This window comes from Aegilops tauschii, chromosome 7 (genome assembly GCF_002575655.3).
Source record: "Aegilops tauschii subsp. strangulata cultivar AL8/78 chromosome 7, Aet v6.0, whole genome shotgun sequence".
Lineage (NCBI taxonomy): Eukaryota > Viridiplantae > Streptophyta > Magnoliopsida > Poales > Poaceae > Aegilops > Aegilops tauschii.
In genome coordinates this window covers 294,189,406-294,206,372 of record NC_053041.3, presented here as the reverse complement: position 1 = coordinate 294,206,372, position 16,967 = coordinate 294,189,406, and the positions used below count along the sequence as shown (strand labels likewise).

Below are 16,967 nucleotides of genomic sequence, written 5' to 3'. Positions count from 1 at the left end.
ACTCCGAAGCATATGGAGGACATCATGTGGGAGATATAAATTCTCATAAGGTATTGCAATCTGGTTTTTACTGGCCTACTCTCTTCAAGGATTCCCGTAAGTATGTTTATCTTGTGATGAATGTCAAAGAATTGGTATTGTTGTTGAACCATTTGATGTTTTGGGTTTTGATTACATGGGACCTTTTCCTTCCTCTAATGGTAATACACATATTTTGGTTGCTGTTGATTATGCTACTAAGTGGGTAGAAGCTATTCCAACTAGTAGTGCTAATCACAACACCTCTATCAAAATGCTTAAGGAAGTTATTTTCCCAAGGTTTGGAGTCCCTAGATATTTAATGACTGACAGTGGTTCACACTTTATTCATGGTGCTTTTCCGTAAAATGCTTGCTAAGTATGATGTTAACCATAGAATTGCATCACCCTATCATCCTCAGTCTAGTGGTCAAGTTGAACTTAGCAATAGATAAGTAAAATTAATTTTACATAAAACTGTCAATAGGTCCCGAAAGAATTGGTCTAAGAAATTAGATGATGCACTTTGGGCTTATAGAACAGCTTAAAAATCGTATGGGTATGTCTCCTTATAAAATGGTTTATGGAAAAGCTTGTCATTTGCCTCTTGAGTTAGAACATAAAGCATATTGGGCAATTAAAGAACTCAACTATGATTTCAAACTTGCCAGTGAAAATAGGTTATTTGATATTAGCACATTAGATGAATGGAGAACCCAAGCTTATGAAAATGCCAAATTATTAAAAGAAAAAGTTAAAAGATGGCATGATAAAAGAATCCAAAAGTGGGAGTTCAAAGTGGGTGAATATGTCCTTTTGTACAACTCTCGTTTTAGATTCTTTGCAAGAAAACCTCTCTCCTGATGGGAAGGACCATATATTATCGAAGAGGTTTATCGTTCTAGAGCTATCAAAATAAATAATGCCGAAGGTACTAACCCAAAGGTTGTCAATGGGCAAAGAATTAAACACTGTATCTCAGGTATACCTATTAATGTTGAAAGCAATATTATCCAAACCTTGACACCGGAGGAACACATAAAAGAAACCTTCTGGAACACTCCAGAATCGTGAAAAAGAGGAGGTACGTGATACGGTAAGTAAACGGACTCCGAAAAATCCGCTTTTTGTCAGTTTTGGAATATTACAAAAATAAGAAACAACCAGGAAGGGAACCCTGGTGGGCACAAAACACCAGGGCGTGCCTGGCAGGTGGGTTGTGCCCACCTCGGGTACCTTCCAAACTCCATTTTTCTCTCGTTTGCTTGTTTCCCAAGATAAAAAATCTTTATATACCCCCCGAATCTATTGACCACCGTATCACGGAGAAATCTTATGTTCTTCTTTCTTGTTGTTTCCGGGAAAACAAGACATAATTATGCAAAAAGATATTAGAGCTTGAGCAGGAGATCGGTGGCCTGAGGGAGGAAAATTCCATCCTCAAGCGTAAGCTGAGGAATAAGGATACGATCGCTACTACCTCGTCACCACCACCACCTTCTTCATCACCAAAGGAGACCTGTGTATCGGGTATGGGCACTCCCCTTGGCTTGTGCCAAGCTTGGGGGAGGTGCCCCGGTATCGTATCACCATCACTACCTTTTGCCTTTATTTATCTTAGTTCAATCTTTAGTTATCTTTTGATTTAGTTGAATAAAAATTTAGCTCGATCTTTCTTCGAGTGTTTTGCTTAGTGATCTATCTATCCTTGTAATCGTGTGCAAGATATATAATAAAGTTTAGTTTGAGTTTTGCTTTCTTTACTTTCATGTTCGAGAAAGGAAAATAAATGAAAAAGATCATATGCTAAACTTATGGTAAGTAATGACATCACATAAGGAAAAGTATAAGCAGTAAAATGTATTGGAGATTCACAAATATAACATTGGTCAATGAAGCAATTCATGAAAGAATTAATAAGGGAAGAGAAGATTCACATGCAAATACACTATCTTGGACATCTTTTATGATTGTGAGCCCCCATCAAAATATTATGTGACAAAATTGTGGACGTTGGACAAGGAAGACAACGTAATGATTTATGTTTGTCCATATTTACATAGAAGTTATATTGTCATAGATCCTTCAACATGCGGTGCTTGCCCGCTATCTTCGCTAGCAAAAAATTCCGCACTAAATAAAGATACTACTTGGGCATCAAAAAACCCTTAAACCGAAATCTTGCTTTGAGAGTCCACCATATACCTATGGATTGAGTAAGATCCTTCAAGTAAGTTGTCATCGGTGCAATAAGGCAATAAAAATTGCTTCTAAATGTGTTAGATCATTTAGTGTAAGAGAAAATTGAGCGTTGTACGAACTTGTGATGGTAAAATAATAAAGACGATAGACTGCATAATAAAGGTTGCTATCACAAGGGGCAATATAAGGTGACATTCTTTTGCACTAAGAGATTGAGCATACAACCAAAAAGTGCATGGCAACCTCTGCTTCCCTTTGCGAAGGTCCTATCTTTCATTTTCATGTATTTACTTTTATGCAAGATTCAAAGTATTCTTCCCTATTCCTTTTTATTTTCTCTTTTGCAAGCATCATGTGTTGAGGAAAGATCTAGGCATCTATATCCAGTTGAATACGGGTGGGCATGAGTTATTATTGTTGACATCACCCTTGATGTCAATACGTTGGGAGGCGGAACTATAAGCCCCTATCTTCCTATGTGTCTGGTTGATACTTTTTGCTCATGGGTATGTGGTGAGTGTTAGCAATCATAGAAGACTATGTGATGGTTGAGTATGTGGGCTTGCCAAAAGGCTCCGATACATGATCCTTCCTGAAAAGATGATGAATTGTAGTTGCAAAGTTGACTGAGAACATAGTTTGTTAGTTTTCAATGGAGTTTATGCTTTATACTTCGATGTTGTGATGAATTGTTACTTGTTCATGAGAAGTTTATGATAAAAGTTATGTGGTAAAAGATCTATAATAAAGTTTGTTGCTATTATAATAATATACATGATGCTTCTATGTCCGTATTTTGTTTTTATCGACACATCTCTCCCTAAGCATGTGGACATGTTTTTCGATATCGCTTTTTCGCTTGAGGACAAGCGAGGTCTAAGCTTGGGGGAATTGATACGTCCATTTTGCATCATGTTTACCTACTATTATTTACTATGTTTTTATGCATAATAATGCTTTTTGGAGTAATTATAATGCCTTTTCTCTCATAATATGCAAGGTTTACACAAAGAGGGAGAATACCGGCAGGTGGAATTCTGGATCTGGAAAAGCTACGCCAGAGTTACCTATTCTGCACATCTCCAAATGAGCTAAAACTTTACAGATAATTATTTTGGAATAAAAGAAAAATATTGGAGCAAATAACTACCAGAGGAGGCCCACCAGGTGTGCACAACCCACCTGGGCGCGCCAGGCCCCCCTGGCACGCCCTGGTTGGTTGTGCCCTCCTCGGCCCACCTTCGGTGCCCCTCTTCTTGTATATAAGTCATTTTGACCTAGAAAAAAAATAAGAGGAGGACTTTCAGGACGAAGCGCCGCCGTCTCGAGGCAAAACTTGGGCAGGAGCACTTTTGCCCTCCGACGGAGCGATTCTGCCGGGGGAACTTCCCTCCCCGAGGGGTTAATCATCATCATCATCACCAACAACTCTCCCATCTTGGGGAGGGCAGTCTTCATCAACATCTTCAACAACACCATCTCCTCTCAAACTCTAGTTCATCTCTTGTGTTCAATCTTTGTACCGGAACCTCAGATTGATACATGTGGGTGACTAGTAGTGTTGATTACATCTTGTAGTTGATTACTATATGGTTTATTTGTTGGAAGATTATATGTTCAGATCCACTATGCTATTTAATACTCCTATGATCTTTGGCATGATTATCATTTATGAGTAGTTAATTTTGTTCTTGAGGTCATGGGAGAAATCTTGTTACACCTAATCATGTGAACTTGATCTGTGTTCGATATTTTGATGATATGTATGCTGTGATTCCCTTAGTGGTGTCATGTGAACGTCGACTACATGACACTTCACCATATTTGGGCCTAAGGGGATGCATTGTCGAGTAGTTATTAGACGATGGGTTGCTAGAGTGATAGAAGCTTAAACCCTGGTTTATGCACTACTTCGTAAGGGACCGATTTGGATCCAAACGTTTAATGCTATGGATCCAAACGTTTTATACTTTTCTCGTAGTTACGGATGCTTGTGAGGGGTTTAATCATAAGTAGGAGGTTTGTTCAAGTAAGAACAACATCTAAGAACCGATCCACCCACATATCAAGTTATCAAAGTAGTGAACAGAAATCAAATCAACATGATGAAAGTGGCTAGATAAAATTTCTGTGTACCCTCAAGAACCCTTTGCCTATTATAAGAAACCGTTTTTGCATGTCCTTTGCCACAAAAGGATTGTGCTACCTTGCTGCACATTATTTACCTTTACTATTACTTGCTCTTTACAAATTATCTTGCTATCAAACTATCTGTTACCGACAATTTCAGTGCTTGCAGAAATTACCTTGCTGAAAACCACTTGTCATTTCCTTGTGCTCCTCGTTGGGTTCGACACTCTTACTTATCGAAAGGACTACGATTGATCCCCTATACTTGTGTGTCATCACATATTAGGACCAATTTCATAACCCGTGCATATTTCCATTACTATTGTCAAACTCTCAAAATGATATAAGTGAAGCATGAGAGTACAACTATTTCTTTAAAATATAACCACCGTCGTGCTCTAAAAGATATAAGTGAAGCACTAGAGAAACTACATAGCTCAAAAGATATAAGTGAAGCACATAGAGTATTCGAACCAATCACGAATAAATGTGTGTCCCTCTCAAAAGGTGTGTCCAGCAAAGATGATTGTGGCAAACTGAAAATGAAACAAAGAAAAGACTCATATAATACATGACACTCCAAGAAAAAATCATATCATATGATGAATAAAAATATAGCTCCAAATAATTTACCGATAGTTGGTACACGAAAGAGGGGATGCGATCCGGGGCATCCCCAAGCTTAGGGTCTTGGGTCTCTGTCGGCGTTCTGGGAACGGGGGTCCCCAGACTTGCCTGCCTGCGGCCCACGGCGTGGCTCCGCCAGCGGCCCCGTACGGCCCATCTTCACCAAGAAACACTCAAGACCCTCATGAGGGGCCAAGCCTCGCGAGGCGGACGACACAAGACCTCCTCGGGAGCGGCCTCACCAGGCTGGCTCGCGAGGGGCGGAGAGATCAAGGCAAGGGACACCTCGGAGGTTTAAGTGACGCAAGCCATGACGACCAAGACCAGGCGGGTGCCCGGCGGGCACCAGCGCGCATAGTGTCCTCGTTTCCTCTTTGGTGCTAAGGAGGCAAGCGCAGGCGATGAGTACCGAGGCATCAGGCAACGGTTTCCATATCAGTGCAACGAGACCAAGGCCAGCAAGACGACAGGAGAGAGGTCACCGTGGAGCCCAAGACGGCGTCACAACCAGAGCCTTTGGCAGGCGAAGACCACCTTTAGTCAGGATAGCTTGTACTAGCTGTCCCCCTTCAAATTGGTCGTTGTGGCATCCCTTCCCGCTCGATATTTGGGAAGAGGACCAAGGCCTCTATAAATAGGACTAGCGACTGTAGTAGGAGACGGACTGGTCTGAGACAGACTGGTCTGAGACGGACTACTCTGAGACGAACTAATTCAGGTCATCCTCACCCACACAAGTTCACCAAGCACAAGAACACCTCACCTCATGAGGCTGTTCTTCCCTTGTACTGTTCATCCTCAGCCTAAGAGGCAATCCACCACACCACACTGGAGTAGGGTATTACACCACAACGGTGGCCCAAACCAGTATATATCTCGTGTCTCTTGTGTTGCGAGTTCGTCGAGCTAGGCTTTGAGATCGCGGTGAGGCTAAGGGCGTGATTAGGTAGAGGGAAATCTTCATGCGCACCCCAGTGTTCGAACCTCAAAGGTTTTGCCGGAACCCGAAATCCGACATTTGGCGCGCAAGGTAGGGGTGCGCCGAAGCATTCCTTCCGTCGATCCGCGTCCCGTCGCTTCGTCGCATCCATGGCGGACGCTCGTCGAGCTCGCGCTGAGCGCCGGGCCGCCCTCGCCTCCCACGTTGCTCAAACGGCTCCCGTCGGCGGGCCTCCCCGTCGTTCTCCGTCGCCTGCCGCCAACGTCGCCACTGGCCCGGCAGGAAACGAGCAGCAAGCATCCTTGCTGCACCCCTCGGTGTGGCGGCACGGCCGCACCACCACCCCGTCGCTGACTCCGGCCGACTCGTCGTCTCACGCTCATCATGCTCCCATGGACGCGCAGGCCGCGTTGCTCATGGCACGCGAACTCCTGCATTACCACCCCGTCGACGACCTCTACGAGGACTGGCTGGACCGCATCGCCGAGCTCATCAGCGCCGCAGGGGCCTCCCCTGCGCCATCTCTCTTGCTGCCACGCCCTCCGCCAGCAGTGGGCGACGTGACCCATGGGGCGCCTCCACCACCCCTGCACCAAGATGGCGTCCTGGCGCCAAGGCGCGCGGCCCCCCGGCGCGACCCACCGCGTTGGGTGCCTGCGCGAGAAGAAGGAAGTTGCCAAGAAGTTCCTTGTCCGCAAGAAAATGCTCCCGTGCTGCCAGCGCCACCATGACAAGACCGTGCGCCGCATGCGGCGGCGGTGCGCGGACATCAAGGACAGGCTCCACACCAGCAAAGGGTCCCAGTGCCCAACGCGGGCTGCCGCGCCTTCACCCCTGAGCTGCGTAGCGTCGCGTGGCCGGGCAAGTTCAAGCCAGATCTGCCTCCTTGCTACGACGGCACCCCCGACCCCGCGGAGTTCCTGCAGCTCTACGACCTAAGCATCGAGGCGGCCAATGGCAATGAAAAAGTCATGGCGAACTGGTTCCCCATGGCTCTCAAGGATGGCGCCCGTTCGTGGCTCCTAAACCTGCCCCTAGGCTCAATCTCCTCCTGGGACGAGATGCGCGACCGCTTCGTCGCCAACTTCCAGGGCACTCGTGACCGCCCTCCGGCCGCGGGTGACCTGCGCGGCATCAAGCAGCAGCCAGGAGAGACCCTCCAAAAGTACATCCAGCATTTCAACAACGTTCTCCTCAAGATCCCCAAGGTGACGGACGAGGCCATCATCTCCGCGTTTTATGATGACGTCCGCGACATCAAGATGAAGGAGGAGCTAGCCATCCACGAGGAGCTGTGCACGACCCTGGAGCTGTTCAACCTGGCGACCAAGTGCGCAAGAGCTGAGGAAGGGCGTCTTTCCCTCCTCGAGCTCCCAGCTGCTGACACCGAGGAGAAGAAGGCCAAGGCCAAGGATGTGAAGTGCAAGGGAGCGGCCGTGCTTGCAACGGAGCCGGACATGAAGCGCGGCCGCGACTAGCCCGAGTCATCCAAGAGCAGCCGACCATTCTGCGCCTTCCACAACGTCCACAACCACAACACTAATGACTGTCAAGAGCTCAGGGCCATTCGAGATGGACGCCTCGGTCGACGCCCGGAGCGCAACGACCAGAAATACGGCCGAGGAGGAGGACGTGGCAGAGGATGCTGGGACGACCGTGGCCCTCGCCAGGAGTGGCGCGACCGGCCTCGCAAGGACCGCTGGCAGGACCAGCCTCGTGAGGGCGCCTGGAGGGATCAGCCTCGCGAAGACCATCCTCAGGGCAATGCTGGGCTTCCACCATTGCCGCCACTGCCAAGAAGGAACGACGACCACCATCAGGACGAGGGGGCTGGGGGCTTCCAGGAGCCACGTGCTATCGCCTGCATCTTGGGCGGAGCTCAAGCCCCAGCCTCTCAGCGAATCTTCAAGCAGTTTCCTCGCGAGGTGAACGCAGTCTTTCCCAGACTCAAGGCCACACGCCCGCTTAGGTGGTCCAAGTGCGCCATCACTTTCAGCTCAGCAGACCAGCTCAAGTGCGCGGCCACCGTCAGCGCCCTCCTGATGCTTTGCTCACCCGTCATCAGCAACGTGCAAGTCACCAAGACCCTCATCGATGGCGGTGCAGGGCTTAATGTCCAGTCCGTCGAGACGTTCGACAGCCTTCAAGTGCCATACGATCAGCTTCAGCCTACCAAACCCTTCTCAGGTGGAACCGACGGCTCCACCACCCCGCTAGGGCAGGTCCGCCTCCCTATCACCTTCGGGCAGCGCGACAACTACCGCACCGAGCTCATCGACTTCGACGTCGCCCACATCCGTCTGCCGTACAATGCCATCCTCGGGTATCCGGCTCTGGCCAAGTTCATGCCAGTGACACACCACGGCTACAACGTCCACAAGATGCCAGGGAGCAGTGGGATCATCACAGTCCCCTTTGAAGAAAGAGATGCGGTGTGCTCCCTCGAGCGCGCCTTCCAAGCAGCGTCAATAGAAGACCCCGACAGCAATACAGCACAGTACCCTCCTGAGGTCGTCCCCAAGAAGAAGAAGCAGTTACTCCGCGCAGGGCCTTAGGAGAGCGGCGCCATAAGTGGAGCCTCGTCAGGATCGGCGCCCACGCCTGGGGCGCCTCCCTCCCTTGCATAGGAAGGCGCGCCCGGCGCCCTCCCGAGGCTCAGGGCTCGGGGGCTCTCTTCTGGAGGGCCTCCGACCTTGCCAACGTCACGAGGGAGGCCCTCAGGCGCCACATGGAGGCGTGCTTCGCAGCAGGGTTCCCTCAGGAGGACATCGGGCCAGGAGCGCCCGACGCTCAGGAGTTCATTGCCAAGACCACTCAGGAACTGTAGGATGCAAGAGCCATGCGCGGCGACCGCCACTCACCTGGCGCGGCTCCCCATCCAGGCGAGCGGGCTGCGTGTCTACATCAACGTTCCAGGGCTCAACAGGGCCGCATCTCAGGCGCTTTTCTTGGCTTCGCTCGTGGGACGCTGTGAGGGCCCGCCCCACAGCTACGTTCGCATGCCTTTTGGTCTGCCGAGTGTGGCGTCCGCCTTCTAGCGCAACCCACAAAGCATCCTGGCGGCTCAGGAGGCTAGGCATCACGCAGTCCTGGCAGAGATGGAGACGGTCTTCAAGGAACCGCCCGGACCCCCCAGAGCCTCCCGAGGCTCAGGGCCCCGGTGGCTCGTGAGGAGCAACCCCTTCACCACGCATCTTCAGCTGCCCCAACCTTCCTTCAACAACAAAACCAGGTGACATTTTCCAAGTTTGTTTAGCTGGGAGCGCCCCTCAGGCCACATTATGCCTTTAGCTTACTCTGTTGGGGGTGCCCCTTGGGCTGCATCATCCCCAAGCCGCTCGGGTCCAGCCTGTCGGCATTCTGGGAACGGGGTTCCCCAGACTTGCCTGCCTGCGGCCCACGATGTGGCTAAGTCAGCGGGCCGTACAGCCCATCTTCATCAACAAAGCATTCAAGACCCTCGCGAGGGGCCAAGCTTCACGAGGCGGACGATGCAAGACCTCCTCAGGAGTGGCCTAGCCAGGCGGGCTCATGAGGAGCGGAGATATCAAGGCGGGGCGAACCTCACGAGGCCCTCATGACGTGAGCCATGACGATCGGCGCTAGGCGGGCGCCAGGCGGGCACTAGCGCGCGCAGCGTCCTTGTTTCCTCTTTGGTGCTAAGGAGGCGAGCACAGGCGAGGAGTACCGAGGCATCAGGCAAAGGTTGCCATATCGGTGCAACGAGACCAAGACCAGAAGGACGGCAGGATGGAGGTCATCGTGGAGCCCAAGACGGCGTCACCACCAGAGCCTTTCGCAGGCGCAGACCACTTTTGTCAGGATAACTTGTACTAGCTGTCCCCCTTCAAATTCGCCCGCCGTTGTTAGCTCCCTTCCCGCTCAATATTAGGGGAGAGGACCAGGGCCTATATAAGTAGAGCTAGCCACCACGGTAGAGGAAGGGGTTCTCATCCGCCAGTTCACCAAGCACAAGAACACCTCAACCTCAGGAGGTTGTTCTTCCCCTTGTACGGTTCATCATCAGCCCGAGAGGCAATCCACCACCACACACACTGGAGTAGGGTATTACACCACAACGGTGGCCCGAACCAGTATAAATCTCGTGTCTTTCTGTGTTGCGAGTTCATCGAGTTCGTCCCCGAGATGTTAGCGAGTTAGGGCGTGGATCGGTAGGAGGGAAAGACTTTGCACGCCCCCTAGAGTTCGAACCTTAAGGGAAATGCTGGAACCCCCCATCCAACATTTGGCGCGCCAGGTAGGGGTGCACCGTAGGTTCCCTTCCATCAATTCGTCGCTCCGTCGTCTTCATGGCGGACGTTCACCGTCTCGAGCTGAGCGCCGGGCTGCCCTCACTGCCCGCGTTGCTCAGCCGGCTCCCGTCGGCGGGCCACCACGTCGTTCTCCGTCTCCCGCCGCCAACGCCGCCACCGGCCCGGCGGGGAATGAGCAGCAAGCGTCCTCGCTGCATCCATTGGTGCGGCAGGACGGCCGCACCGCCACTCCGTTGCTGACCCCGGCCGGTTCTTCGTCTCACGCACGCCGCGCTCCCATGGAGGCGCGGGCTGCACTCCTCGCCGCAAACGAGCTCCAGCGCTACTGCCCGGTTGACGACCTCTACGAGGAGTGGCTCAACCGCGTCGCCGAGCTCTCCGTGCCGCAGGGGGCTCCCCAACGCCGTCCCCCTCTCTGCCTCACCCTCCGCCAGCCACAGGCGACGTGGCTCATGGCGCGCCTCCACCACCTTTGCCCCAAGACTGCGCCTTGGCGCCAAGGGGCGCGGCCCCATGGCGTGATCTGCCACGTTCGGCGCCCGCACGCGAAGAGAGAAGCTGCCAAGAAATCCCTCGGCCGCGAGAAGTTGCACCTGCGCTCCCCGCACCGCCTCGTCAAGACCGCGCGCCGCCTGCAGCGGCGCCGCGCGGACCTCATCAAGACCAAGCTCCACATCTGAGGCGGGCCCCGGCAACCATGGCCGGCTGCCGCGCCTTCACCCCCGAGCTGTGTAGCGTCGCCTGGCCAGGGAAGTTCAAGCCGGATCTGCCTCCTCGCTACGACGGCACCGCCGACCCCGCGGAGTTCCTGCAGCTCTACGAGCTGAGCATCGAAGCGGCCAACGACGATGAGAAAGTCATGGCGAACTGGTTTCCCATGGCTCTCAAGGATAGAGCCCGCTCCTGGCTCCTGAACCTGCAGCACGGCTCGATCTCCTCCTTGGATGAGATGCGCGACCGCTTTGTCGCCAACTTCTAGGGCACTCGCGACCGCCCGCCGGCCGCGGGTGACCTGCGCCGCATCAAGCAACAACCAGGAGAGACCCTCCAGAAGTACATCTAGTGCTTCAACAACACTCGCCTCAAGATCCCCAAGGTCACGGATGAGGCCATCATCTTCACGTTCTCAGACGGCGTCTGTGACATCAAGATGAAGGAAGAGCTCGCTATCCATGAGGAGTTGTGCACATCTCAGGAGCTGTTCAACCTAGCGACCAAGTGCGCAAGAGCTGAGGAGGGGCGCCTCCCTCTCCTCGAGCTGCCAGCCGCGGGCACAGAGGAGAAGAAGGCCAAGGCCAAGGACATGAAGCGCAAGGAAGCGGCAGTGCTAGCAGCGGAGCCCGACACCAAGCGGGGCAGAGATCAGCCCGAGTCATCCAAGAAAAGCCGACCGTTCTGCGCCTTCCACAATCTGAACACCACAACACCAGTGACTGTCAAGAGCTCAGAGCCATCCGTGAGGGACGTTTCGGTCGATGCCCCGAGCGCAGCGACCGGGGTTACGGCCGTGGAGGCGGACGCTAGGATGACTGTGGCCCGCGCCAGGAGTGGCGCGACAGGCCTCGTGAGGACCGCTGGCAGGACCATCCTCGCGGGGGCGCCTGGAGGGACCAGCCTCGTGAGGATCGCCCCCAGCACAACGCCGGTCTTCCCCCGCTGCCGTCACCAAGAAGGAACGACGATCACCATCAGGACGAGGGGCTGGGGGCTTCCAGGAGCCGCATGCAGTCGCCTGCATCTTGGGCGACGCCCAGGCCCCAGCCTCCCAGCGCATTTTCAAACAGTTCGCTCGCGAAGTGAACGCGGTGCTCCCCAAGCTCGAGGTCACGCGCCCGCTCAAGTGGTCCCAATGCGCCATCAGTTTCAACTTGGCAGATCAGCTCAAGTGCCCAGCCACCGCTGGCGCCCTCCTGATGCTATGCTCCCCAGTCATCAGCAATGAGCAAGTTACCAAGACCCTCATCGACGGCGGCGCAGGGCTCAACGTCCTGTCCGTCGACACGTTCGACAACCTCCAAGTGCCATATGAGCAACTTCAGCCTACCGAGCATTTCTCAGGAGTAACCAACGGTTCCACCACACCGATAGGGCAGGTCCGCCTGCCTGTCACCTTCGGAGAGTGCAAGAACTACCGCACCGAACTCATCGACTTCGACGTCGCGCACATCCGCCTGCCGTACAACGCCATCCTCGGGTATCCAGCCCTGGCCAAGTTCATGGAAGTCACCCACCATAACTGCAACGTCCTCAAGATGCCAGGAAGCGGCGGAATCATCACGGTCCCATGTGAAGAGAGAGATGCGGTGTGCTCCCTCGAGCGCGCCTTCCAAGCTGCAGCAATCAACGACCCCGACGGCAGGAGTGAGGGCCCTCCGGAGGCCATCCCCAAGAAGAAGCAGGTGCGCCGAGCAGGATCTCAGGAGGGCGGCGACGTAGCTGGAGCCTCGTCGGGATCAGTGCCCGCTCCAGGGGTGCCTCCCTCTGTCGCATAGGAAGGCGCGCCCGGCGCCCTCCTCGGGCAGGGCTCGGGGACTCTCTTCTGGAGGGCCTTAGACCTTGCCAACCTCACGAGGGAGGCGCTTGGGCACCACTTGGAGGCGTGCTTCGCGGCACGTTTCCCTCAGGAGAACAAAGGGCAAGGAGTGCCCACCACTCAGGAGTTCATCACCAAGGCCACTCAGGAACTGCAAGACGCAAGAGCGTGCGCGGCGACAGCCGCTCACGAGGTGCAGCTCCCCATCCAGGTGAGGATCCTGGGCTGTGTGTCGGCATCGACGTCCCAGGGCTCAACAGGGCCGCATCTCAGGAGCGTTTCTGGCCTTCGCGTGTTGGCCGTTGCAAGGGCCCGCCACACAGCTATGTTCGCATGCCCTTCGGCTTGCTGAGCGTGGCGTCAGCCTATCAGCGCAACATGCGGCGTGTCCTGGCGGCTCAGGAGGCCAGGTACCACGCCGTCCTGGAAGAGATGGAGACGGTCTTCAGGGAACCTCCCGAGCCCCCAGAGCCTCCCGAGGCTCAGGGCCCCGGTGGCTTGTGAAGAGTCATTCCTTCGACACACGCCATCAGCTGCACCAACTCTACTTCGTCTACAGAACCAGGTGACATTTTCCAACTCGTTTAGCTGGGAGCGCCCCTCAGGCTGCATTATTCCCAGGCTGCATGGGTCCGTCCCTGTGGCATGTATCCCTTTTTCTTATGTCTTTATCTTACCTTGCTAGGGGCGCCCCTCGGGCTGCATCATCCCCAAGCTGCTCGGGCCCGACCCAGTGGCATGTATCTTCCTGCAATTACCCAACCTGATTTGCCTTCCCTGGTTAATCTGCCTACGGTTATCACCTGCTCGATCGCCACCCGCCGCGGGTCCATTCACCCCGTGCAATTTGCTTGCGCGTTAAAAGGGGGGCTCCTGAGCATCGCGACTCAGGAGATCTTACTGGCTCTCCAGCCCTCACCCCTTGGCCTTGACCACGGCATCGCGACCTGGCATACCAGCGGCGGCTGAGCTCGCTCGAGGGCCGAGACCTGAGGACGTAGAGTGCTTGCACCTAACCGCCTTGCAGGAACATACAGTCACCAAGACTCAAGACCAGGCGCAACCCTTCTTGAGGTAGGGCCTCGTGAGTCCCGCGCTGGCTCACGAGTGCCCAGATACACCTCGCAGCCCTGCTGTGCAAGCCACGTGTCAGGGCGGGGTTGTACACGCCCCGGGGGCTCCTCCCGGAGGGGGCCCCCCATCCCACGCACAAGTGGAAGCACCATGCTCCGTGCTGGCCGTCGACACTGCCGAGGAGCGGCTATGCCCGTGCACAAGCGGAAGCACTATGCTCCATGCTAGTGATAAACAACTGAGGGCGGCCCCACGGTCGTACCAACCTCAGGGAGCCCAGAGCTCAGCGTCACGCCTCCCCTCGGGAGAGCCGCGCGAGGGGGCTGGGCACGGGGCCTGCGCTCGGGTCACGCCCGAGCGCACGCCACCCAACTAGGTCTCCCGGACCTGGGCGTCGCGCACCCCTCCCGAGGCCTCCGCGAGGGCAGGTATGGAAATTGTTTGCACGCCAAGGGGGACTCCTGACCATCGCGACTCAGGAGCCTAACTGGTCACGTAGCCCCTCACTCCTTGGTCCGTCCTGGTCTCCGGTCGGCCCAACGGCGGTTGAGGTATGCGCGGGGCCAGGCTCTGCCGACGTAGAACATTAATCTATCCTCGCGTACTCTCCCCATAAGCTGTTTGCGCGTCAAGGGGGACTCCTGAGCATCTGTGACACCCAAGTTTTTATTTGGATTTTTTCAAAAGATTTTATTTGACTTGAGGGAGGTGATTCAAATTTTTCCTCAAAAGAACTCTCCCTTTCAAATATTTTTTTATGGCAAAAGTTTTATTTGGATTCACCCAAGATCTGTCTTTGGTCTTGGAGGTTCTTGCTTTTTATTTTGACTCAAGGCAAATGCTTTTCACTTGAGGAAAATGACTTTTGAAAATCTCTTTGAAAATGCACTATGGCTTTTGGAATAATCCTTTGCCACTTTCAAGAATTCCTTCTTGCCATGGCCTTAGTGCAAATCCACTGTCCTAAACCTTCCCTCATCTCTGGATCATGTTTTGCATCACATCCAGCAAGTTGTACCTCTCCATATAATTTTTTTTCCATTCAAAACATATTCAAACAAATTTCTGTCTTCTATTCTAGCCATTGGTGATTTACAAAGGAGCTACACTTTCTGCTTTGATTCTTGCCCCCAAACCAACTCCCCTCCCTAGTCCTTTGAACCCTCAACCAAGATCCATGAAGATCCACTGGTCTTCAGTTCAAATTTTTCAAACTACACTTGCTGCAAGTTTGGGCCAGATTTGTCAAATTTGGTGAAATTCATTCAAAACTTTCTCCAAAAATTCCAAGTAAAATCAGGCAGCCTCTGGGTGCATTGAGTGGTCACCTCACCAAGTACCAGATCCAGAATTTTTTTTCTCATTGCCAAATCCTTCTGTCAAACACCTGTAGTGCATTGTCAAAATCAGGTTCAGAAAGTTCAGAGAACATTTCAGTGCACTGTCGTTTTCTTCAGAACCCGACGTCGATCTCGCCAGTGCCGCTGTGTCGCCGTGTTCCCTGTCCCCTCCCCCTTGTCCTCTACACCGCACGAGCGTCTGGCACCTGGCGGACGTCGGCGACGAGCAGCAGAAGGTGCACCGCCCCGTGACCGACGCCAGCAGCGGCTTTGCGGCCGCCAGAGAGAGGCGCGGCGCTGACGGCGCCACCCAGCGCCGCCCAAGCCACCGGAGCTCGCCGCGTGGCCTTCCACTCCCCCGAACGCGCTGCCACTCTCGTCGCGAACCGCAGGGCGCGGAGCGCGCTCTCTGCCGCCGTCGTGCCCGTGCGGCCACCTCACCGTGGACCGACGCCGTTACGCCAAGACCAGCCGATATTAGCGGGGGAACGGCACCATTAACTTCCACTGATGCTGCCTGGCCACTCAAACCTCCTGCCAATCCACTGCATCACCGTAATTGCTCGCCGGAGATTCTCCGTTCACGGCCACCCCGTCGATCCGCCTATAAATAGAGGCCCCGAGCTTCAACTCGAACCCACACCATCCCTGCACTCCACCTAGAGCACGCCTAGCCACTGGAAGGGCCCCGAGGAGGTCTCCTTCCTCGACTCCGGCCGCCGCGACCCGCCACGGGATCCAGCTCGATTCGCTCCCGTGCGTGCGCCTCTGCCTCCCATCTCTTGCCAGTAGCTTCACTATGCATCCCTTCTTCTAACCCGCGCTTCAATTCGAAGTTTGCAGCCCTCCACCGGAGTTCTCCACCACCACCCGAGCCGCCGTCCGCCGGAGAAAGTGTCGCCGGAGACGTGGTGCTCTCCGACGGTCGAGTCCACCACCCACCGACGCGGAAGAACACGCTGAAGCTCTTGGTACCCTCCGATCCTCCTAACTCGCCATGGTTCGACGCCGGCGTCCACCGCAGTCTTCGGGCGCCGGCGAGCTTTTTAAACCTGACACGTGGGACCCCCCTATCAGCCTCTCTTCTGTTTCCCCTCGCGAACCGTTTTCTGTTGGCGCCTTCGGGCAAATACGCTTTCCTTCTTGAGCTTGCGCATTTCCAATCGAACAGTTTTCTGTTTTCTCAGTTAAAACCCTGGAATTTTTCTGTTTCATTATAGATAGGTCCCTGGACAGAAGCCTTTATAACTTTTAAATGAAAAGGGATTTTTGAGTGATTCTTTTTCTGACATTCCTAAAATTTTGTCTAGTTTTTTATGGGATTTATTTGGAAATTGTTTGGAGAAGTTTCTGTACACGCGTTGGTTTTCACGTTAGTACCCGTTTTCGTTATTGCCGTAGGTTCCGGGAGAGGTGACGGAGCCGCGAACTTCGCCGAGCTAGACTCCGACTTCTCCGAACCAGGCAAGCATGTTTGAACATTTGATATGATAGGTGTTTTGCATGTTTGCGTGAAAGTTTGTGCGTGACGTATGAGTGTCGGTGAATACCTTGTTGCTTGTAAGGCAACTACCCGCATGTTCCAAAGTTGCGATGATCTCTGATGAGAGATGGCCTAATCATGTGGTGACATGAAGGGCAGCAAGGTGGACTGTTGTAGCATACCAGCCTTGCGTCATCCGACGAATTCTGACGTTAACGTGGACGGAACCACGTTATCGTTCTTCCCCCTCCCGTGCTGCCACATGTTTCATTTGCCAGGATGCGGTTTAGTAAGTTGGTAACCTCTTTCCGTGTACACACCAAACAGAGAGGCCGGGATGATGGTA

At 53.6% G+C, this 16,967-nt stretch overlaps 1 protein-coding gene across 1 annotated transcript in view; it reads left to right on the top strand.

Annotated features, from left to right (window-relative positions):
* The first annotated feature begins 6,484 nt into the window (after positions 1–6,484).
* LOC120968873 (uncharacterized) overlaps positions 6,485–16,967 on the top strand; it is a 115,241-nt gene continuing 104,758 nt past the window's right edge. Inside the window, exon 1 of the mRNA XM_073504030.1 lies at positions 6,485–6,714. Within this exon, the coding sequence (XP_073360131.1) occupies positions 6,485–6,714 (230 nt within the window). The remainder of the gene's footprint in view (positions 6,715–16,967) is intronic.